At 50.3% G+C, this 24,916-nt stretch overlaps 1 protein-coding gene across 2 annotated transcripts in view; it reads left to right on the forward strand.

Moving 5' to 3' along the window:
- SPDL1 (spindle apparatus coiled-coil protein 1) overlaps window positions 1-24,916 on the forward strand; it is a 230,817-nt gene that overhangs the window by 138,663 nt on the left and 67,238 nt on the right. For both annotated transcript variants that reach the window (XM_082254869.1, XM_082254870.1), the window contains exon 8: window positions 9,974-10,114. In XM_082254869.1, coding sequence (XP_082110995.1) covers window positions 9,974-10,114 — 141 coding nt within the window. The remainder of the gene's footprint in view (window positions 1-9,973; window positions 10,115-24,916) is intronic.

Here is a 24,916-nt window from a genome sequence, read left to right on the forward strand (position 1 = left end):
TTACTACTTATAATACCGTTTTCATTACTAAAGTCTTGTATGTGGTCCCTTAACATCCCCTCCAAAATCTTGCAGACTACTGATGTTAGGCTGACCGGCCTATAGTTACCCGGGATATATCTCGGCCCCTTTTTAAATATTGGTACCACGTTGGCTTTTTTCCAATCAGCTGGCACCATACCCGTCTGTAAACTATCTTTAAAGATCAAGAATAATGGTCTGGCAATCACCTGGCTGAGCTCATTAAGAACCCTCGGGTGCAAGCCATCCGGTCCCGGGGATTTATTTATGTTAAGTTTTTCTAGTTTAGCTCTAAGTCTATCTTCTGTTAGCCATGGCGGCACTTCCTGAGGTGTATTATTTAGTTCGGCTTTACAAGCAAGGTTCGTGTAGCCCCCCGATTCCTTTGTGAAGACTGAAGAAAACAAATTATTTAACACTTCCGCCTTTTCTCTGTCCTCTGTGGCCATTTTTCCTTTATCATCTTTTATGGGGCCAATGTGCTCTGGCCTCGCTTTCCTACTGTTTATATACTTAAAGCGGAGTTCCAGCCATTTACTCACCTGTCCAACGGTCCAGCGATGCGGCCGCCGGAAGCCTCGATCCTCTCCCTCGGCGCCGGCATCACTGCTGTGGGCACCCGGCTGTTACAGTTTGCGGCTTCACAGCCGGGTACCCACTGCGCATGCGCGAGTCGCGCTGCGCGCCGTGATTGGCCGGCAATCTTCTGGGACCTCTGACGTGTCCCAGAAGATTGCAGGGAGGGAGGGGGAGAGGAGAACTTCCGCTCAGGGCGCCGCGGCGCTCCGAGCGGAAGTGGGAGCGGGTACCTGTCAAAACTAGGTACCCGCTCCCCCCCCCCAAAAAATGACATGCCAAATGTGGCATGTCGGGGGGTCAGGACTCCCTAAAGCGGAAGTTCCACTTTTGGGTGGAACTCCGCTTTAAAGAACTTCTTGGGGTTCTTTTTACTCTCCTCCACTATATGTCTCTCGTGTTCTATTTTAGCCGCCCTGATTTCGTCTTTACATTTCTTATTACACTCTTTGTAGTGCTTAAATGCTGCCAATGACCCCTCAGTCTTGTATTTTTTGAAGGCCTTTTCTTTAGCTCTAATATACATTTTTATGTTGGAGTTTAGCCACCCAGGGTTTAGTTTTGCTCTTTTAAATTTATTTCCCTGTGGAATGCACTGGCCCACCCCCTTGTTAAGTATGCTCTTGAAGCACTCCCATTTTTCCTCCGTGTTCTTTGTTCCCAGGGTTCTATCCCATTTGATATTTTCTAGCAGCGAGCGCAGTTTAGGGAAATTGGCTCTTTTGAAATTCAGCGTCCTTATATTACCCTTGTGTTTCCTATTACTGTAATTAATACTGAAACCAATTGACCTATGGTCACTGTTCCCTAAGTTTTCCCGTATTTCTATATCCGTGAGCAGGTCTGTATTGTTGGTAATCAGTAGGTCAAGTACCGCATTGTTTCTTGTCGGTGCATTCACCATCTGACCCATGAAATTGTCCTGCAAAACATTTAGGAACTGCCGAGCCTTGGCTGAGTGCGCGGTTCCTTCTGCCCAGTCTATATCCGGATAATTAAAGTCCCCCATTATAATGACATTTCCCATCCTTGCTGCCAATCCTATCTGTAACATTAGGTCCGCCTCACCCTCCTCCCTCTGGTTGGGGGGCCTATAGCATACGCCCAATATTACCTTCCCCACCGTGCCTTCCCTTTGAAGCTCTACCCATAGGGATTCTGCCTCGTCCTTAGCTCCATTATTAATATCATCCCTCATATTTACCTGTATACTGTTCTTAATATACAGACATACCCCTCCCCCTTTTTTACCCTCTCTATCCCTGCGATAAAGGGAATACCCCTGAATGGTCGCCATCCAGTCATGAGAGCTGTCAAACCAAGTCTGTTATCCCCACAAAGTCCTCCTCAAACATCAGCAGCTCCAGCTCTCCCATCTTGTTGGCCAGGCTTCTGGCATTGGTATACAAGCCTCTTAATTTTGATCGGTTACATTTATCCTCATTTGATGTTTTTAGGCTGCTCTCTTGATTTTTCCCCGTACCCACCCTGGTTAATTTGTAATTAGTCTGTCTGGAGCGGTGCCCACTCTGTTCCTGGTATATTAAGTAGCTGTCCCCCCTCTACTCCTGGAGGGTTTTGGGGTGGACATGGGCTCCTCTCTGAGAAGGTGGGACCCCCGGGTTCCCCATATTCCCTCCTAGCCCCTCTAATCTTTCAGTGGTCACTGTGGGTTTTTCAGCCCCCCTCCCTGGGTGAGGTTATGAGCTGGCTTTTGCCACATGCTCTAAAGGGGAGCTTGTTGGAATTGCTGCTGACCAGGTTTTTCCTGGTGCTCAACAGGGGTTGAGCAGGGTTCTCTGCCACCCTGGGAGTTGGTGACTAGCGCAGCGATGTCCTCTGCGCTCCCTGCAGCAGCTGTTGGGCTGGGGGAGTGGATGGTTTAGCATCCGAAGGTCCGCGCCTCACACGGCCTGATCCAGCCAAAAATTCAAGCCGTGGCTTTGCAGCCTACTGGTCGGAAACCATGTGGGGGCGGCCCCTGTGAGGGTGGCTGAAGCTACTGCCTCCCGTTTTGGCATCTGCCCTCCCCTCCCCTCCCCCTGGGTGTTCGGCTTTGCTGGGGCTCGCATCCAGGCGGCTGGACGCCCATAAAAATTTCGGCCGTGGCCTACTAGGCCATGCGGCCAAGTTGGGTGCCTCAGTTGGGAGGTAGCCCCAGTGAGTTTGGCGGCAGCCCCCACTCTTCCTTTGGGCATCTGCTGGACTGAGATCTATGCACTTGCGGGTGGGCCTCCACGAAAATCTAGGCCGCGGCTTGCGGCCTGCTAGGCTATGCGGTCAGCTTAGCGCGTCCCTTGGAAGGGGTGGCGCTGTGGGGGGGGGGGGGGGGCTATTTTTTCGATGACAGCCTTGCCGCCATTAATGTGTAGGGCACCTGCCCCTTTTTAGCGCTGCAGGACCATCAAGGTACCCTGCCTGCGCGTCCGCGTCATGGCGGACGGCCCTCTTTTAAGGGGACTATTTCCTATTATGCGGGCCTCTATGGAGGGGGTCGGAGGGGTTCATTACGTGGTCCATTGGTGGGCCCCCAGCCGGCGTCCCCTTTTCGGGATCGCAGTCGGCAGCCCTCCCCTGGTTACATCAGATCCTAAAATTGTCTTGGCCTCCGCGGACACGAGTCACCCTGCTGGGTCTGCGTCCACACACACTGTGGAATGCTCAGATCGTGAGGATGATTCCTCTGCTCCTCTAGCCACGCAGGAAAAGGCGCTGGTGGATGCACGGTATGTGTCAGTGCATGAAATTTTAAAAATGGAGGTTGCGGCTGATGCTATGTCAGAGGCACCGGTCCCTTTCGGCGCCCACAGGCCCGTCAAAGCAGCGAGGGTGTTCCTCTTTCTGCTTACTTTAACAGCGTTGTCCAAAACGCAGTGGTTCCTAAGCATTTTTTTTATTGCGGTATCCTTATGAGGATTAACTGCTTAAAAGGTAGACAGTCCCACCTGTAGCGGACTCGTCCGTTTCCAGGTTGAATAAAGCTATCTTCATTCCAGTTGAGGAGTCCCCGGCTCACTATATATTTTCTGTGGCTGGTTCGGCACTTAGGCCGGTATTTACTATTGCCCTGGTGTCCCAAACTCTCGCCTGTTTGAGGCATCCTTGGATGACATCGTTAAGCGTCTCACAGGGGGGAAGAGCACTCTTCTTCCCCCAGCTACCGAGGGAAAGAAGCCCCGTCGTAGACGTGGGCCTTTCTCCTCAGCTCATGAGTTTTTTTTTTGTCCCTCAGCATTTCAAGACAAGGGATCAAAAGTCAGGGCCTCCACCGGGGGTTCCAAGAGGACCTGGTCTGGCAAGCCACGAGCAGGCTCTTCCAGACCTGCAGACAGGGCTGCCACTGCATGAAGGGATGCCCTCACCTGTATCTGGGGTGGGGGGACATCTTCGCTGGTTTCTGGATCCATGTACCTCCCTGGTACAGGACGAGTGGGTCCACAAAGTTATTTGGTCAGGCTACATGATCGAGTTCCTCCGGAAAGGTTCTTTCCTTCCAACCTACACTTGTCCTCAGATCGCTTACAGGGTCTCTTTGGGGCAGTGCAAGACTTGTTACTTTAGGGGAGATTGTTCCGGTCCCGATGTCAGAACTTTTTACAGGGGTTTTTACTCAAACCACTTTACAGTTCCCAGGAAGGAAGGTAAGGTAGGTCCAATTCTGGACCTCATGGCGCTAAACTGCTTTAAGCGGGTACAGAAGTTCCGCATGGAAGTCCATTCGCACGGTAGTGGCATCCCTACATCAGGGGGTTTTCTAATAGCTTCTGTCAACATCAAGGACGCCTACTTGCACATTCTAATATGTGCCAGTCACCAGCACTTCCCCGTGAGCGAGGAGCAGTATCAGTTTGTGGCGTTGAACTTTGGTCTCGTCTCCGCTCCTCGGGTCTTCACAAAAGTGGGGGATCGCGGTACTGGGGTACCTGGACAATCTCCTGTGAGCGGAGTCTCCAACTGGTCTGATGGACATCTGGAGATTACTCTGCAAACTCTGAGGGAGTTTGGTTGGATCTGAACCTTCAGAAGTCTTCTTTGGTTCTGTCCTCAAAAACTGGACTATCTGGCACTGACTCTGGACTCTGCCTCAGCCAGAGTGTTTCTTTGCAGGAGACAATTCGGCTTCTGTTGTTCAGCGGACGGTCATCCCTCTGGGCTTGCATGAGGGTGCTGGGCCTGATGGTGTCCACCTTCAAGGCGGTCTGTTTGCACAGTTCCACACAAGATCTCTGCAAAAGAGATTCTGGTGAAATGGGACAAGGTTCAATGAAGGTGGCTTCATTCTCCGGCGCTTCAACAGCGAAAATCCTTCTCCCCTGTACTGGGCGGTTGTCGCCATGGATGCCAGCCTGTCCAGGGGGGGAAGCTTCCTCAGCACAGACGTGCTCAGGGGGGTCTGGACTCCGGCATTGTCCAGACTGCCGATTAATGTACTGGAACTCCGAGCGATCAGACCAGTACGGATTCATTTAGACCGGGCACAAGAAGTCTCCTGGCAGCTCGATAAGTAGCCGGCATTCTAAGGTAGGCTGCCGATTTGTTCTCTCGAACTCCTGCCACAACTCCTGTACAGGATCGAGGCAGAAAGGATTCCGGTCATTCTAGTGACTCCAGACTGGCCTCGCCTGTCTTGGTACGCCAAAATGGTACGGATGGTCGCCGATGCTCCTTGGGGACTTCCTCTCAGGGAGGATCTGCTGTCCCAAGGACCAATCTTCCATCCTGCTTTACAGTCGCTGGCTTTGGCTGTTAAATGCCAGGTGCTGAAGGCTAGAGGTTTGTCTGATTCTGTGATTCCTATGCTGTTGAGAGCTAGGAAATCTATTTCTAGGAAGATATACCATTGTACGTGGAATTCGTACATTGTGTGGGGGGAGTCTCTTGGGGTTCATCCTCGCTTCTTCTTGGTGGATCTGATCCTAACCTTCCTTCAATGGGGGTGTTGAACAGCAATTAGCCTTGAGTACATCAAGGGCCGGATATCAGCCTTGGTGTTTTTTTTTTCCAATGACCTTTGGCCACCACTCTATGGTGCGTACCTTTCTTCAGGGTGTCCGACATTTGGTTTCTTCAGTGCGGGCTCCCTTGCCGCCCTGGGATCTTAATTTGGTGCTTTTAGCTCTACAGAAGCCTCCCTTTGAAAATATTCGGGAGCTTTTCCTGCTTTCGCTGTCCCAGAAGGTGTCCTTTTTTGGTGGCTTTCACCTCTGCGCGCAGGGTGTTGGAACTGACGGCGTTATGGTGTCGTTCACCTTATGGTGATTCACAAGGATAAGGTAGTGCTTTGCCCCTGTCCCTCCTTCCTTCCTAATGTGGTCTCTGACTTTCATTTGACTGAAGACATTGTGTTGCCTTCCCTGTGTCCCAGGCCTAAACATCCAAAGGAATTTGCCTTGTATGTGGTCCTCCGGGCATTTAGGGTGTACCTGGCAGAATCTTTTAGGAAGTTAGACTTTCTACTGTGCTCACGGACGGACCTCACAAAGGGTTGTCCGCTTCCTCTGCGACCATACCCAGATAGATCAGACATATGGTGGTCCTGGCCTATTCCATCAAGGGTCAGGTTCCACCTTTCCCTGTTAAGGTGCACTCTATTAGGGCACCTAGGGCCTCCTAAGCTTTCCGTCATCATGTGGATGTGTTGGCAACTGCGGATGCTTCTTTTAGCCGCAAAGTTTTGCAGGCTGCTGTCCTAGTCCTCTTTGAGGGTGTATTGTTTTCCAGGTGAGCTCCAGTTGTTTATGGTAGAGCTCTGTTATCTGATTGGCTATGGTTGGAATTTTTTCAGACTTTTTTCCCCACCCCTCATGTTTAACACTGCTTTGGGACGTCCCGATGGTTAAGAAGAATCAGGAGCTGTGTCCGTCAATGATCGAAAGAGAACATGGGGTTTTTGACTTACTGTAAAATCCATTTCTCTGATGTTCATTGACGTACACAGCACCCACCCCTCTGTGGAGTTGACTTTCTTCTGACACTGCTTGTAAACAAACTGAGTGCCCATAGCTCAGAGTGGGTGTATACCACCATAGGTGTAGTCAAGCTTTTTCCTAGTGTCCTACTCCTGTAGGGGGCAGTATAACCCAATGGTTAAGAAGAATCAGAAGCTGTGTCCGTCAATAAACATCAGAGAAATGGATTTTACGGTAAGTAAGTTTTTTTTTTTTTATTTTTACACCTTTAACATATATTTCCACGTTTCACGTTGGAAAAAAAGTGCAAAATTAAAAAAAGATGCATTTCATTTGTAAAATAACTTTTCAATGCTTTGTACCATTGCTGGCAGCTGAAGTGTAATAATCACATTTATTTATATTTTATTGAAGCAAAGAGTATTATGTCTTTTTTTTTTTATTTTTTTTTATTGCCATCTTGTTTGATAACCTAATGTTCAGGGGTTGTAAATCTTTAAAATAAAAAAAGTTCTTCAGAATTATGAGAGCATCGTGATCTTTATTCCAAGCAAAAAAATTGTGATTCTCATTTTATCCAGAATTGTGCAGTTCTAATACATACATGAGGATACAGCCGTATAGGAGTAAATTGGAGCGCTGGCTGAATATAAATTTCTAGATTCCCTCTGCATTCATAGTAACAGGCCGTTATCTGCATTAATGAGAAATATGCATCAGCATTGTGGGAGAAAGGACTTGCAGGAGGAGGCTGAGAATAATGAGAACTGCAGGGGGTGAACAATGTGGGGACCAGGATAAACAGGAGATGCTGGAGCAGTAGGTGCTGATATCAGGTAGGGAAGGAGGTGCTGAAACTGGAGAGTGAGCAGGAGGAGCTGAGATCATGGCAATAACAGGAGTTGCTGAGACCGAGAAGAGAGCAGGAGGCACTTTGAGTGGGGTGAGAGCAGCAATGCCCCCCTTTTTCTCTTGGTGGTTAATGTCTGTGACCACTGCCCCTCCCCTTGATCACTGACTATGCCCCTTCCCCCCACCTATATTCAGTGTGTATGGTCCTCCCCCCCCCCATCAGTGTCTCTGCCCCTCTCCTGCCCTTGGTGTCAATATCATAGGGAGCATGGACACTGACCACCAAGGAGGTAGGGGTCGGGGCATGGACACTGACCACCAAGGAGGTGGGGGGGGGGGCAGCGTGAAGACTGACCACCAAGGAGGTGGGGGGGCAGCATGGAGACTGACCACCAAGGAGGTGGGGGGGCAGCGTGGAGACTGACCACCAAGGAGGTGGGGGGGGGCAGCGTGGAGACTGACCACCAAGGAGGTGTGGGGGGGGCAGCGTGGACACTGACCACCAAGGAGGTGGGGGGGGGCAGCGTGGAGACTGTCCACCAAGGAGGTGGGGGGGGCAGTGTGGAGACTGACCACCAAGGAGGTGGGGGGCAGCGTGGAGACTGACCACCAAGGAGGTGGAGGGGGGTAGCGTGGAGACTGACCACCAAGGAGGTGGGGGGGCAGCGTGGAGACTGACCACCAAGGAGTTGGGGGGGGGCAGCTTGGAGACTGACCACAAAGGAGGTGGGGGGAACGCGGTCACCGATGACCAAGGAGACGAAGGGATGTGGACACTGACCACCAAGGAGGCAGGGGGGGACACGGAAACTGACCACCGAGGAGGCAGGGGGACTTGGACACTGACCATGAGGAGGCAGGGGGGCTTGGACACTGACCATGAGGAGGCAGGGGGGCTTGGACACTGACCATGAGGAGGCAGGGGGGCTTGGACACTGACCAAGAGAAGCCAGGGGGGCTTGGACACTGACCACCAAGGAGGCAGGGGGTGCGTGCGGACACTGACCACCAAGGAGGCAGGGGGTGCGCGCGGACATTGAACACCAAGAAGGCAGGGGGTGCGCGCGGACATTGAACACCAAGAATGCAGGGGGCATGGACACTGAAGACCAAGGAGGCAGGGGGCTTGGACACTGACCGCTGAGGATGCAGGGGGGGGGGCGTGGACACTGACCATCGAGGAGGTAGGGGGGCGTGGACACTGACAACCGAGGAGGCAGGGGTGGGTGGACACTGACTACCGAGGAGGCAGGGGGCGCAGACACCACTAAGGAGGCAGGGGGAGCGGATACTGATGACCAAGGAGGCAGGGGGGGCATGGACCTGACCACCAAGAAGGCAGGGGGGGAGCGGACACTGGCCACCAAGGGAGCAGGGGGGCGCAGACACCACCAAGGAGGCGTGGGGAGGGGCAGACACTGACCACCAAGGAGGTGGGGGGGGGGCGGACACTGACCACCAAGAAGGCAGGGGGGCGGACACAGGCCTCAGCAGAGGCAGGGGGGTGCAGACACTGACCACCAAGAAGGTGGGGGTGGCATTGACACTGACCATTAAAGATGTAGGGGGGGCAGCGTGGAGACTGACCACCAAGGAGATGGGAGGAGGGTGAAGGCACTCATGACCAAGGGGATGAGGGGGACGCGGACGACCAAGGAAACGAAGGAATGTGGACACTGACCACCAAGGAGGCTGGGGGGGGGGGGGGCGCACAGGCACTGACCACCAAGGAGGCAGGGGGTGCGCGCGGACATTGAATACCAAGAAAGCAGGGGGCGTGGACACCTACACGAAGGAGGCGGGGCCAGCAGACACTGACCACCAAGGTGGCGGGGGGAGTGGACACTGCCCATCTAGGAGGTAGGGGGTGTGCACACTGACCACTAAGGAGGCTGGGGGTGTGGACACTGACCACCAAGGAAGCAAGGGGGACACTGATACTGACCACCAAGGAGGCAAGGGGGACACTGATACTGACCACCAAGGAGGCAGAGAGGGGGCGCGGACACTGACCACCAAAGGGGGCGGAGGGGGGGGTGCGGACACTGACCACCAAAGGGGGTGGAAAGGGGGGTGCGGACACTGACCACCAAGGAGTGGGGGAGCAGACACTGACCACCAAGGAGGTGGCGGAAGGGGCCAGACACTGACCACCAAGGAGGTAGTGGGGGGCATGGACACTAAACACCAAGGATGTGGGGGCGGTGTGGACACTGACCACCAAGGACATGGGTCTGCGCTCTTCCTCCAATTCCTTCAATCTTCTCCGCATCCAGATGACAAAGCAGAATAGTTTTGTCGATGAGCTAACAAAACAGCTCTTTATTATCCCCAAGAGAAGGCACTGGGAAACCAGCAAGATGACACATACCTCCCTGTAGAACACTCCCAAGAGCAGGAAGCAGCAACATGCAAGAAATGGGCGCCAATCAGTTAAAATAATATATAAAATATACAAAACAGAACACTCTGTGAGCTAGAAGATGATTTTACTCATGTTTGCACACAGTTTTATTTACCTAGGAACTTGCTGTTGTGAGGTCCGTTTGCAAGGGCCCTAAAGTGTTTTGTATTTTATTTTAATTTTTTTTTTTACTATATTTCCTGTCTGATAGGTTCAGATTGCAACATTGTTACAGCTAAAGGGATCCCAGATGGACCCTGAACAGATGGAGAGATTGCAATCAATGGTTGAACAAAAGAACAGTGAAATGGAAAAACTCCTTGCAAAAGTGCGGCAATTGGAAAAAAGTCAGGTTTGTTTCTTAGATATTCATACATTTATTATTTTTTGCTCATCTGTTTTAAATGTGTGTTAGAGTTAGATATGGTAAAAACACTAGGCAGAAAATAATTCTGGCTACATCAATGGGCAGTTTTAGGGGGTATACTCCCTCTCTCTGCTATAGCCACTTTTATCTGCCTAGTCAGGAGTAAAGACCTATTTCCTTGCTGTGATCTTTTATCCTTTCAAAATTTTATAGATAGAAATTTTTTTTTCTTTTGGATTTTTCCTGTGAGATCTACAGTCAACTGTCGAACTGGGCAACAGGCTGGATAATCTAGATCCAGTGGTCACCCCAGTCTGGCCAGGGAGCGCGCGCAGACCTCAGCTCCATGCTATGTCAGCCGCAACATAGCCCCACTGGACTTGACTGGCCCCCTAATGGGGGCTCCTGCCAGGGCCCCCATCCTGCCTTGATCTGTCCTTGAGGCTTGATCTCCCCCCTGGGTCCCTGTAAGCCTCGTGGGGCCGCCATTTTGTTTCTGTACACGGCGGCCATGTTTGTATAGTCCGGCTGTTTTTTTCTTGTGGTTTGCCATTGGAAATTGCGGTGACCATGACAGTGGAGCCCTGTGGGCAGGGATTTCGGCAGTGGGAGCCCCTCTTCATCCCCTGGTACTGACTCCTTTATCATTTTATTTCCTGATCGCCGTAGGTGTGGATGATTCTCCTGGTGACTGCAGGTGCGTGTTTCTGAGGGTGGTGAGTCTGGTGGGGTCCTCTCCCTCTCTGCTGAGGATCGCTTGATGCTTTGTGCCTGGCGACCTGGTGGTGCTGCCAGCGTGGTGGGGGTTATCCTTTAGCAGTGTTTTACACTTTTTGTGGGGTCCCCCTGATGACTCATGGAGTCTTTGGAGCACATTTCCCCACCTGATCCCCTCTCCAAGGCTGCGGGGTCCCCGGGTCCCAGCCATCCATCTATGCATTGACGGCGGTCCTGGAGTCCCTTGTGTCCTGGCTGGAGGTGACTTGCAGGCGACAGGCTAGTAAAAAGTGCCCCCTGCCTCATCTGTCTCATCAGATCCTGAATCTGGTTTGGCTGCCGTGGACGTGGGTCACCCTGTTGGGTCTGCAACCACGCGCCTTGACTCCTCTGATAGTAAGGATGATTCCTCCACGTCTGCGACTCGCACGAAAAGGCGCTGGGGGAAGCACTGATTGTTTTTGTGCGTGAGCCCCTGAAGATGGGGGACGCAGCTGAAGCTGTGACGGAGGCGCAGGTGCGCTTTGGCACAAGCCATCCAAAGTGGCAAAGGTGTTTCCTTTCCCTGTCTATTTTGACAGAATTGTTGCTAAAGAGTGTGGACAACCAAAGCATCCCCGTGGGGTCCCTAAGCGCTTTACTATGCGTTACCCCTATGAGGAGTCCCTTCTTAAAAAGTGGACTGTTCACCGGTGGTGGACCCTCCAGTTTCCAGATTAAACAAGGCAACCATGGTTCCGGTTGAAGACTCCCTGGCCTTTGAGGATCGGACTGACCAGAAGGTGGAGGCTGTGGCCCGCACTATGTACACTCTGGCTTGTTCGGCAATGAGGCTGGTATTCACCATTTCCCTAGTGTCGCAAACTCTGACCGAGTGGGCTAAGCTTCTACACCATGACCTGGAGCTGGAACAGCTCCCCCCTGCCTTTGCCAAGCTGGCGGACCAGCTGTTGCAGGGGCTGCAGTTAATCTGTGATGCTTCTTTGGATGGGTCTCCCCTGATGGCTCGCCTCTGTTTTGGCAGTGGTCCTTCGGCGTGTTTTTTGGCTCAAATGCTAGTCTGCGGATCAGACTTCAAAAAGGGCCTTGACTGACCTTCCTTTTCAAGGAGATTGCCTGTTAGCTACCCTGGATGACATCATTAAAAGTCTCAGAGGGGGAAAGAGTACATTTCTTCCGCCGGTTACTAAGTGCAAGAGACCTCGTTGTAGACTTCCTTCTCAGCTCATAAGAAGTTTTTTTGTGGTCACTTTTTTGTCACTTTGATTGCACTTGTATATGGCATCATGGGGCTTCCTCTCTTGTTTATGAGCATTTAGAGAGCCTGAATCCGCTCGTCTAGACTGGAGGAAACCCCCGGGAATTTTACCTGCTTTACAACATTATCAATTGCAAAAAACCGGTTGTATGAAAGGTTCGACACCTAGTGGCCACACAGGTGGATGCAACATTCTTTTCATTTTTATTGGAACTCTTGTCTCCATATTTCACTAATACTTTCCTTACTATTTTTGCACAATAGCACTTTCAGGAAGAACTTCTTCATTTATTCTATTTGCCATTTTTTTATATATTTATTATTATATATTTATTTTAGCTCCGGTAAGCACCATATACTTACTGGAATTTGTACTGTATAGCGTTTTTGATTTGGAATAAATTCATCACTGCTTCTCCACTTTGTCTATTGCACATAGCACTTCATTTTATTCACTGCACATTGTCTGATTCAGGACAATAATTGGGTATTTCTCCTAGACCATTGGGGCAATACTATTACTTGTGCACCTTATATTTATTTATTTTTTGGTTTCACCATTTGATTTGGTACACCATTCTACCCAGCACTTTGTTACTCACAGGTAGCGCCTTTATCAACCTCTTTGCACTTTATTTCACTTCTAACCCCTAGGGGTTTGGTTGTTGGCAGCTTACACCTCTATACAACTTACTTTATACATTGTTTATAAACTCCATAGCGCTGGTCATCTTTGTCTTTCACCACCAAAAGAAAGCTCTATTTGTGTGAAAAAAAATGATAAAAATTTCATATGGGTACAGTGTAGCATTACCGCACAATTGTCATTCAAAGTGTGACAGTGCTGAAAGCTGAAAATTGGCCTGGGCAGGAAGGGGGTGAAAGTGCACTGTAGGCAAGTGGTTAAGGACCCTGTGGAAAAGCGAGCTGAGGCTCTGGTCCGATACCTTTTCACCGCAGCGGGTTCAATTTTGAGGCCGGTGTTTGCTATCACCTTGGTATCCCAGACTTTACCGGAATGGGCAAAAATTTTACGCCAGGATCTGGAAGGGGATCAACATCCTCCTGAGCTGGCAGATCAGTTGATTCAGTGGCTACAGTACATCTGTAATGCATCCTTGGATGTGGCCCCTTTGGCTGGCAGAGCATCTGTGACGGTGGTGATCCTTCGCCGAGTGATTTGGTTGAAGCACTGGTAGGCCGACCAGGCTTCTAAAAAGGTATTATAATAATAAGGTACAGCGCCAACAAAAATTATACACACAAATGTTGACCACGTGCACAAAAATGAAAGCAATGTCTGCTCCCCGGAACCGATTGACCACCGATTTAAGGTAAGTCAAAATACACATTGGCCACAGAATTCCAAACGTAACCCTGGGAAGCCGGTCTCCAGTTTCCAATCAATAATCAGTGCAACAGGCGGTTCAGAGATTCCACTCGATGATTAAACTTAATATACCGCCCGCAAGTCGACACGCTGATCTTGGCTTATCCTAAATCCATGCACATTCATTTGATTGGATATGTGAGTTGCCATTTTTTATCTGCTCTTTTAAAGTCCATTAAAGAAGTATACTATGCCATTGGAGTCTCCTCTTTATTTTGAGGTTTTCGGTATATTAAGTTTGATCATCGAGTGGAATCTCTGAACTGCCTGTTGCACTGATTATTGATTGGAAACTGGAGACCGGCTTCCCAGGGTTACCTTTGGAATTCTGTGGCCAATGCGTATTTTGACCTACCTTAATCGGTGGTCATTCGGTTCCGGTAAGCAGACATCGCTTTCATTTTTGTGCACGTGGTGACTTCTTTCCATCTTCATTGATCCCATCTCCAGGTGTTGGACTTCTTGGCTATCAACTTCTAAGTTATATTATCTGCATCTGTGGGACTTTTTTCAAACTGAAATCTCAACATTTGTGTGTATAATTTTTGTTGGCGCTGTACCTTATTATTATTATTTCTTACTATTTGTTTAGGTACTGGCAGCCTTGGCTGTTCATCATCACTGTTTTATTCTATAGTGTGACCAAGCGCGGCTGGTTTTGTACTATTCTAAAAAGGTATTGACTGATCTCCCTTTTGTAGGAGACCCATTTGTTCGGTACCTTTATGGCGATCATTAAAGGTCTCACCAGAGGTAGGAGGACTTTACTTCTGCAGGTTGCTAAGGGCAAGGAACCTCGTTGTAACTATGGTCCTTTTCTCTTACGTTCTCTGACAGTTGCTGTCCGATTGGTATTAGCCTTCACTAATGAGTAATGGCGCACTTTGCAGGAGCAGACTAGGCACATAATTATCAGGTTAATACAAAAAAACTTTTTTCTAGGCATTCCTTCCTTCCCCTCAGGACCCTTATCCTCCTCCTCCCTGTGTTCCTTGTCCCCTCCCATTGTGTTGTAAGCCCCCCTTTTCGGGTTTCATGGTGAGAAAAGTTCTTCAGTTATCTCCATTCTCATGTTCATCGATATCTAGCATTACCTTGATGTATGGTGTCTCCCATCACCTATAGATCTACTGCTGCCTTATCATGTTTCTGAAGAACATACTACTTTTACATGCTATTTTGACATGAGAGCTGGTCTACTACTAATTTTTTGTCTAGCATAGGTATATATATATATATATTTATTGCTGCATTGATATTACCTTTCTCACATGCTTAATGTATTTCGGTTTTCTACACTGTTCTACTTGACCATCTGTATATTCTGTTGTTGTAACCTTTATTATCTTTAATAAAGAAGAATTTGAAAACATAAAAAAAAAAATCTTTTGTACCTCAGCATGCCACTAGGGGGCTACCCCACAGCCATTACCAGGAACCCAATCTGATATTACTTCAGTTTCATTCTGCCTAGCTTCAGGAGCAGAGCCTTAGGTCTTTCTCTGCTGAGACCTAGTGTCTTGGCTTTCTTATATTTTTTTTTTTTTCTGAATTTGTGTTTTCTCTCTACACACTAGAATTTTATTTCTTCTCAATATTGCTAGTTAGTCAGGGATTCCTTTCCTGGAGGACTACAAGTGACTGCAGAGCTTGGCCTCGGACTGGGTATCATAGATCCTTATGGAGTCCCAGCCTGCCAACGAGCGTCGCAGGTTACTGGTACGCCCAAGCCTCGCAACGACAGTGCCCCTCCATATGGGGATGAGCTGGTGAAGCTGCGCTTCGCAGAGGATGTCTCAACCCGGATCACCCGAGTGTTGCCAGCGTCTCTCCATGGCTGATGGCACCCCCACTTAGGGTGGGAGGTCTCCCGTTTTTCAGTGGTGCCCGCTGCTGGACTGGTGAGTACTGTAAAGAAAAAAGAAAATGGCCTCTGCCCCCACCTATAACTGGCCTTCATAGCAAAGAACACATGGAAGGGCAAAGCACATGAAACAAACAAAGATGCCCTTGACCCTACTCGGGCCCTCCAATACCATACCACTCACTATTTAATCGCCCATACATCATCGCACAACCATACAACCAACTGGCGATATCCGACTATACTCTTCCCCTGACCTGCCCACATCCTCCCACAGAAATTCTTCTTTTTATTGCATTGCTGCAACCTATATATATTATGCTTTATATATGGACCTCCTTTATATAATTGTATTTACATACGATTACACTGATATACAGTGTACCACCTTCAAAATGTTTATACTGATATACAGTGTACCACCTTTTAAAATACTTATTCTGTTAATCCACTTCCTCTTTGCCCCTTCTCCCAAGACTCCAGGAGCTCCCGGCACGGAAAGCCCCGAATCCCTACGGGATCGGGGCAATTTTGAAACCGATTGGTCGGTCTTGCACCTTCCTATCCCAAGCGGGGACTTCGGTTTCTAATCCGTGTCGGCGGCCGCACTGGCACGTCCGCACGGTCACAAGGGATGCGGTTCCTGCTTCACGCAGGCGCACCCTGTACCACGCTACGGACTCTGCCTATGGGCGGCACGCAGCGCATCACCGCGCATGCGTGACTGCCTTAAAAGGCCGGGGAACACTCCAGGTCCTTCAGTCTCTCCCGGACCAAGGGAGAAGTCGGACCTGAAGCTTATATGCTGCCAGACTAGATGAGATCTCTTCTCACAAACGTAAGTTCAGCCTTGAAGGAGATTTATCTCCCTACCAAAGCTACTTTTCCATTGCCTACTTACTTTGAAACCCCCCCTTTTTTTTGTACCTCACCTATATACAATATACCCTACTACTACAGACGATCTCTATCAATGTGAAAATTGGTTACCCCCAACCACATTGGACCTTGGACCAGAAACGCTGCCAAGAAGTAAATGATTATTATTTAGACCTCATTTAATGAGAAAAAAACCCTCTTTTTTCCTCTCCTTCAATATTCAGCAAATCACCTCTCTCACCCATACAGCATATTGTTCCTGTAGCACCTGGAGAAACTCCGGGGAGGCATTACCTTAGGAAGTGGACAAAAAATGTATGTCAAACTATACGGAGTACAAAACTGTATTTTGAATTACAGTACACTATGATATGACTTAATACTTACTTTGATTACCTTTAGAATCGGTGACATATCCTTGATAAAGGCCACAACTGGCCGAAACATGTCGGATTACCGATCAGGCCCCTTCTCTGCAATTATCCCTGTCTACTGACACGAGGAACAGCAGAGCAGGACCACCTACAAACCTATTCTCAAGTCACTCCTTTTTCTCACGTGTATCACACCTTATTATTTCCTCTTCACTTGCACAGTGGGACTTTACCCATCAAGTCACCATTACCTTTGTATATAAACCTATACTTTATGCAATAAACTGTATTTTATTTAATGCACAACTATTGCCTACCTCCCTTACTCCTGCCCTTAAAATCCCATACCTGACCTGAGGCATCACAATCTACAAAAGAAACAAACAAAGATAAAATTCCCAGTTCAATTTGCCAACCAGTCTGCTTACCAACCAAATTGGCTTGTCTAACAGTTTGCGTCAATACAGGGGTTTAGTTAGCACACATTTGCAAACGCATGTGAAAGCAGCAGGGCCACGTCAAGGCTCCCTGTTACCTGCAGTCCTAACTCTAATGAATTTTAAAGAGTCTCCACAGTGGGAGCACATGCAAGCTAATGGATAGATAGGGGGCAGGTGAGCCTGGAGGTGGCCCATCCCTCCTGAAAGGTAATTGGGGGCATAATGGAAGCCCAGCTGATAGTATTACAGCAAAGGCACCCAGTATGTCCACTCACCAGTACACATATACAACAAAGAAAATGGCCTCTGCCCCCACCTATAACTGGCCTTCATAGCAAAGAACACATGGAAGGGCAACGCACATGAAACAAACAAAGATAAAATTCCCAGTTCAATTTGCCAACCAGTCTGCTTACCAACCAAATTGGCTTGTCTAACAGTTTGCGTCAATACAGGGGTTTAGTTAGCACACATTTGCAAACGCATGTGAAAGCTGCAGGGCCACGTCAAGGCTCCCTGTTACCTGCAGTCCTAAATCTAATGAATTTTAAAGAGTCTCCACAGTGGGAGCACATGCAAGCTAATGGATAGATAGGGGGCAGGTGAGCCTGGAGGTGGCCCATCCCTCTGACGCAAACTGTTAGACAGGCCAATTTGGTTGGTAAGCAGACTGGTTGGCAAATTGAACTGGGAATTTTATCTTTGTTTCATGGTGAGTACTGTACCCCCTTGTCCCTGGGGACGTTTGGGGGGTTGTGGGCCCACTCCTAGGGGATAGCAGGGCTGGCGGTCTCTGTAGGATCTCCCTTCTGGCTGAGTTGTGGTTTTCCCTCCCCTCCCTGCCCCCGCTGGGGGCGCTGCATGGGAATGCTGTGGGGGTCTCCCTGGGGTCCCTGCTAATAGCCAGAAATGTGTTTGGTGCATTTATTTTACAGCCGTTTGGAGCGGCCGCCACTTTAGTGGTTTGCAGATTCCTAGCTCTGTGTAACACAGAAGCCATGTGAGATTCTGCTCAGCATCCTGTTCGGGCGCCATCTTGGATTTGGGCAACATGCCTAGTAAGGGCAACGGCCATTTTCCCTGTGACTTTTGTCATTGACTTTCAATAGACACCTTTTCTCTGGGCTCGAGGGCTGGCCTCTAGCGATGTGAGGCCACTTCCTCCTCCCCCATTTGTTCATTCTGTGTGAAAAATGTGCTGACAGGCTGGGGATTTTTGCTTATATCTCGGCAATTATTTGACCAAATCGAATTATTTTTGCTAGGGTGTTTTCTCAAGGGGCTCTTTCAGTTGGTGCAGATTGCGGGGGGGGGGGGGGGGGAACCCGCCGATTTAAAGGGCCAGCATCCCTTTTTTGATTTAAGGCAAAAATGGTCTCCCGTGATAATAAATCCCCCCCGCAGACCTGGTGGGGACTTCGGGTACACCCGAATCCTCTCCCCTAGCACCCATATCTGCTTCTCTGGCGACTTTGGCATCCCAGGCGAATCTGCGGATGTCGGCACGCTCCTCCATAAAAAACGGCCTGTGCCCTCCCAGTCCTCTGACTCTGAGCCCGAATTGGTTGCCATGGACGATGGTCCCCCTGAGGGGTCCCGGTCCTCCATGTTGAGGGAGAGGAGGAGGGGGAATCTTCCTCCTCGGTAGCACGGGAACGGGCTACGATGGATGCTCTTGGGGCGTCATAACAGAAACTCTCTATCTTAACGGGGAGCCAGCTCAGTCAAGTGAGCGGTCCATTTTGCTCGGGTTCCACAGACCTCAGACTGTCGGGTCAGGCATTTTTCCTGCCCGGTGGATTTTCCCGAGATTGTGAATGGCCAGTGGCGACGCATTTAGCGCATGTTGGTGGTGCCTAAGCGTTTTTCCACCCGCTCTCCGTTTTTCGGAGGCGGTGGACGAACGTTGGTTGGTGTCCCCAAGCAGGGAATCACACTGTGTCTAGGCTGAATAAGTCCACCTTACTTGCCGGTAGGGGATTCCCAGTATTCAGGGATCCGGCTGATAGGCGCGTGGATGCACTTGCCCGCCACATCTATCTAGTGGCGGGTTCCCTGTTGCAACCTGTGTTTTGCCTCAGTGATGGCCTCTCAGGCGCTCATGACATGGTGCAAGGGGCTTCGCAGCAGGATCTGCTCGTCCACACTGCGAGCTTCCTGGGCGACGCGGCTTTGCAAGTGGCTCTGTTGGTCGCCCGGACGTAGGGATTGCGATCCACCGCATTACCTGGTTAAAGTGCTGGTCGGTTGACCACACGTCCTAAAAGACGGCGTCTGAGGTCCCCTTTGAGGGGGGTCGTCTTTTTGGGGTAACTCTAGATGAGTTGATTGCGGGGTTCACGGGAGGTAAGAGTAGTCGTCTGCCCCAGGTCACCAAGGGAGAGCTCCCCCGTACGCGGAGGGGGCCCCCCTTCCAGACTCAACATAATTGCCTTTGGGATGCAGGAGAACGGTAAACCCTTCCGCCTTCCCGGGGGCCACGAGGAGCCATGGTCGGGTAAGCCAAACGCCGGTCAGTCTGGTTCGGTGGCCCAGTCCACCTCTTCCTAAAAGGGAATCCCTGCCCGTTGCCGGGGTGGGGGGGGGGGGACATCTGCTTTCTTTTCAGGAACCCTGGTTGTCCGGCATTCAGGACAGGGGGGTTCACAATTCGTTCAGAGAGATCGAGTTGATCTCGCCCCGCAGACGGGTTCCTCCTGTCCTTCAGCTGCCCCCTGATCGTCTCAGATATCTCGTGGGGGCTGTGCACGGTTTGCTTGCACACGGTGTCATTGTACCCGTTCTTTTTCGGAAAAAGTTTTGTCACGGTTTTGACTCCAACCTTTTCACAGTGCCCAGGAAAGAGGGCAAGGTGTGTCCGATTCTGGACTGGTAGTCCCTAAACCGCTTTGTGCGGGACGTTCAGTATGGGATCTATCCGGTCAGGGATGGCCTTGTTGAGGCCTGGGCAATTGCGGCATCCATCGCCTTGCAGGATGCGTATCTCCACATCCCTATTTTCGATGGTCATCCGAGCTGCTTCCGCTTCGCGGTGACTGGGGAGCATTACCAGTTCGTGGCGTTGCCTTTCGGTTTCACTTCGGCTCCCAGAGTTTCCACCAAAGTGGTGGCTCCGGTCTAGCTTTGCTGCGTTTACGGGGCATTGCCGTCATCGGTTACCTGGACGACCTCTTGTAAGGTCGAACTCGTGTGTAACCTTGGCAAATGATCTGGCTGTGAAGGTTCAGACGCTTCAGGAGTTTGGGTGGGCCGTCCATTTCAGAAGTCGGCACTGACGCCCTCTACTCGTTTCCAGTACCTAGATGGTCCTGGACTCTGCTCAATCTCGGGACTTCCTTCCGGAGGACAAAAATCGGGACTGCGTGAGATCGGAGCTCTCAGGAATGACGATCTCTCCTCTATGCGGATCTGCATGCGGGTTCTGGGACGGCTGGTCTCGGCCTTTGAAGCAGTTCCGTTTGCTCAATTTCACACCAGGCCTCAGCAAGCGGAGATCCTGGACAGGTGGGAGAGGACACCTCAGGCCTTGGAAAGGAGTATTTCCTTGAGTCATCCGGGTCGGATCTTCTGTGGTGGCGCTGGCCACTGTCCTTGACAGGGGGTGGGTCCTTCAGACCTCTATTATGGACAGTTGTCCCCACGGATGCCAGCCTGTCGGGCTGGGGAGGAGTTCTGGGCAGTTCTTTGCGCCCAGGGGACGTGGTCGGCGGGGGAGACTTCACTACCGATCAGCGTCTTGGAGCTCCGAGCGCTCCAGCTTTGTCTGTTCCGGTGATCACCTCAGCTTCAGGGGTGTCCGGTGTGGGTACAGATGGACAATGCCACAGCTGTGGCTTATATCAATCACCAAGGGGGCACGTGGAGTGCCCGGGCGGCCATGGCAGTGGCCGAGATTCTGTCCTGGGCCGGATCGCAGGTACCTGCGTTCTCAGCCGTTCTCATTCCGGGTGTGGAACTCTGTGGACTATCTACGTCAGCAGACTTTGGACCGAGGGGAATGGTCCCTACATCTAGAGGTGGTTCACCTCCTGTGCGCCCGGTAGGGGACCCCTGGCGTGGATTTGTTCGCGTCCCGTCTCCACAAAGTGGTGGTAAGGTTCATGGCCAGGGCTTGGTGGAGCGTTGGTGGAGCCTTGGCACCGCTATCGGCTACTGAATGCCTTTCCTCCGATTCCACTGTTATCCAGGTTCCTCCGCAGGTTGGCGTCGGAACGAATGTCAGTCATTCTGGTGGCCCCGACGGGCCTCGACGATCCTGGTACGCGGCCGTCATTCAGATGGTCATAGAACCTCGATGGCGGCTTCCACTGCGAGACAATCTGTCTCGAGGACCGATCTTCCATTCTGCTTTACAGTTGCTGGCTTTGTTGGCATGGCTGTTAAAAGCCAGGTCCTGAGGGATGGAGGTCTTCCTCTGGCAGTCGTCCTTACCTTGTAAGAGGCTCATGAAGCAACTTCAAGGAAGTTTTTTTCTCAGCACCTGGAAAGCGTATTTCGCTTGGTGCGAAGTGCTTTGTTTTTTTTTTTTTTGAATAAACGTTTTATTGAAAAAAAAATGGAAAAGGAACATATAACCACAAGTAGCGAGATGGCAAGGTCAAATATATATTATATATAATAAGACAACTTAGTACAACAGAGAGCATTGTACCCAAATCCCGGTGTCATTAATACAGGAAAATAGAACATAATATGTCAAATTAGAACGGGGCAAACTACACCATAACCACTCGTAGGTACAGTACAAATGTGTGCAAAGGTATCACGGGCACGTGCCCTAGCTATAATAGACAAAACGAGTGAGTGGTAAGTCTAAGAGGGCTTCCACGCGAGGAAGAACCACTCTTAAGTGGGATGCATAGAAAAAAGTGGGATGCATAGAAAAACGTAACGAGGAAGGGGGAGGGGCGTGCCCTGTCCCAACTACCTGGGGGCATGGGGGGGGCAGCAAAAGTTATATCTAGATGGGGTACCCCAGGAATGGACACCCCCAAGGGGAACTAGCTGTGTCCGATTCCGTGGGCTGACCATCCGGTAGTGTTAGCAAACGACTCCCCAATGAATGAGGGAACGTAGGGACAGTGGAAAATAGGAAAAGGGGTTAGGACGAGCAGCACTAGGAGACAGACTCAAGGAGTGTCTCATGACAGAGGATGTGGAGGACAGAGAGGCAAGGAGGAAGGGAAAAAAAGAGAAACAAGGAGTGGGAGGGAAGAGAAAAAAAAGGGGGGGGAGGGAGACAGCAGTATGCCAGCTAGCAGAGAGGAGTGTGGGCGCATTCCCCCAGGCATGGGCTGGGTGACAGAGGTAAGCTGCAACCATATATCATATCTAACTGGTCATTAGACGGCGGTAATCATCCGAGAAGGAAAAGTCGATCCATAGGCCCCAAGTGTCCTAAAACGGGGATGGAGTATTGAGAGTTTGAAGGGTTAGATCCTCCATTCGGGAAATCTTGTCCACCCACCGTAGCCAATCTGCTACAGTGAGGGAGGGAAAGGGGAAAGCCAACGGCAGGGGATACACATTTTGGCTGCAGAGTTTAAATGAAAAATCAAGGATTTTCTGTAGATCCGTTGGGAGAGGGAGGTGTGGTGAAGAAGGTATTGAGCCGGGGTAAAATCCGGTGTGAAGGTAGTGATGCAGACGATGAGGGTGTGTATTTCCTTCCAAAAAGACTGGATCAGTGGGCAATCCCACTATGAATGCAAAAAGGATCCGGTCTGGCGGCGACAACTCCAGCACAAAGGAGAGAGTTTGGCCGAGATTTTATGGAGAACGTCAGGGGTCCTATACCAGTGCGCGAAGATTTTAAAGCCATTCTCTTGGGCTAAAACATTTCTGGAACCCTTGTGAATGTGGGAGTAACAGGGTTAATGGACATATCTCCCTCCCATTGACTACATAATTTAGCAATTCGGGGGGGTTGTTGCAGTGAAAGAAGGGAGTATAGAAAGGAAACAAGATGGCGTTGGGGGCCAGGAGTGTTACAAAGGGGGTAAGATCCCTATGCCAACACGAGACGTCAGGGGTGCGGAGTAGGAAGTCTCTTAATTGCAGGTAGTTGAAAAACTGAAGTTGAAGGTCCGGGTATCTCCGGGTGAGATCCGTATATGAAAGTAAATTGCCCCTGTGAAAACAGCGCTCAGCCCTTCGGGGTGCCTTAGTCAAAGATCCTGCTGAGAAAGGGTAAGTAAGGCTAGGTGGGAAATCTGGGTTCAGGGCCAGGGGGACTAAGGGGCCTGGCGTAAGAGGCTAGGTGTAATTTTTTGCATAGATGCCGAAAAACGGTGACCGTGGGGTTGATTAAGGGGTGTTTGTAGAAAATAGCCGGAAACGAAGAGGGCAAAATCCAAGGAAGGTGGTGGATGGGGATGGAGGAGAAGGACTCTTCCAGAATGACCCAGTCCTTGAAGAGGCGATGCTTATGCCAATCTACAACCCTTGACAAATGACAAGACCAGTAATACTTCTGCAAGTGTGGTAGACCCAGACCACCCGCCTCTTTCGGGGAAGTTAGAACATCCCAGCTTAATCGGGGAAGTTTCGAGCGCCAGATGAAGGAGGCACAGGTAAGTCGATAGGAGCGAAAAAACGCGGGGGGATTCTGAGGGGGACAGCCTGTAGGACATAAAGTAGTCTGGGGAGGATGTTCATTTTTATGACCGCCAGCCTACCAAACCATGAAAAGGGGCCCGACCCCCACTTTGAGAGGTCAGACTTAATGGTTCGTAAAAGTGGCAGATAATTACGCGTGTGTAGTTCGGTAAGGACTGAGGGAATTTGTATGCCTAGGTATGTGATCTCGGAGGGTTCCCAGCGAAAGGGAAAGTTGTCTTGGCAGAATTTCATAACGTGCGTCAGGAGGGGAATGTTAAGGGCTTCGGACTTAGCGTAATTCATTTTCAGGTTGGATATAAGTTGGAAAGCGTCACAAACCGCTAATTTGTATGTTTTGTGGGCTATAGTTACACCTTTGACAGCAGGATTAGAGTCAAGACGGCGAAGAAGGGGTACGAGAGTAATAATATAGATTAGAGGGGAAAGGGGACAACCCTGCCGGGTCCCGTTCTGACACGGAGAAGGCATCTGACAGACCCCCATTAACCCGCACCCTCGCTGACGGTGACGAGTAGAGGGCCGAAATTAAGTGCAACATACGACCAGAGATGCCCAGCGACTCCAATGCTGCAGTCATGTAGTCCCAGGCAACTCTGTCGAATGCCTTCTCCGCGTCGAGTGAAAGGAAGAACCCGGGTGTGTGGGAGGAGGTGAGCCAGTGGTGGATATTGAGGGCCTTGAGGGTGTTGTCCCTGGCCTCGCTACCAGGGATGAAGCCCACTTGATCGAGCGAGATAATATCAGGTATATGGGGTAGTAGCCGGTTCACCAGTACTTTGGCATATAATTTGATGTCAATGTTGAGGAGGGAGATTGGTCTGTAATTATTGACTAGAGAGGGATCCTTACCAGGCTTAGGGATAACTGTAATGTGGGCCTCGAGGTATTCAGGGTTCAGGGCAGGTAAGTCAGGGAAGGAGTTGAAGGCATTCAGCATAGGAGATATTATGGTGTCTACAAAGGTTTTGTAGTATCCCACGGGCAGACCGTCGGGACCCGGGCATTTCCCTGGCTTAAGTTGTTTAAGAGCCATCTGGACTTCGGTCAAGGAGATGGGGGCATCCAAATCCACCAAAATTTCAGGCGAGGGGGGGATATTCGTGCAAGAAAGCTTTGATACGGTCAGCCCTATCCGGCAAGGGCGGGTGGGTACGGGTGGGGTCCAGATTGTATAGCAAGCGGTAATAGGTCAAAAACTGGTGGGCAATATCATTGGTGGAAGTGATCTTCTTACCCTGCGGGTC

The sequence above is a fragment of the Pelophylax lessonae genome (assembly GCF_965119305.1).
Source record: "Pelophylax lessonae genome assembly, chromosome: 4".
NCBI classification, from domain to species: Eukaryota; Metazoa; Chordata; class Amphibia; order Anura; family Ranidae; genus Pelophylax; species Pelophylax lessonae.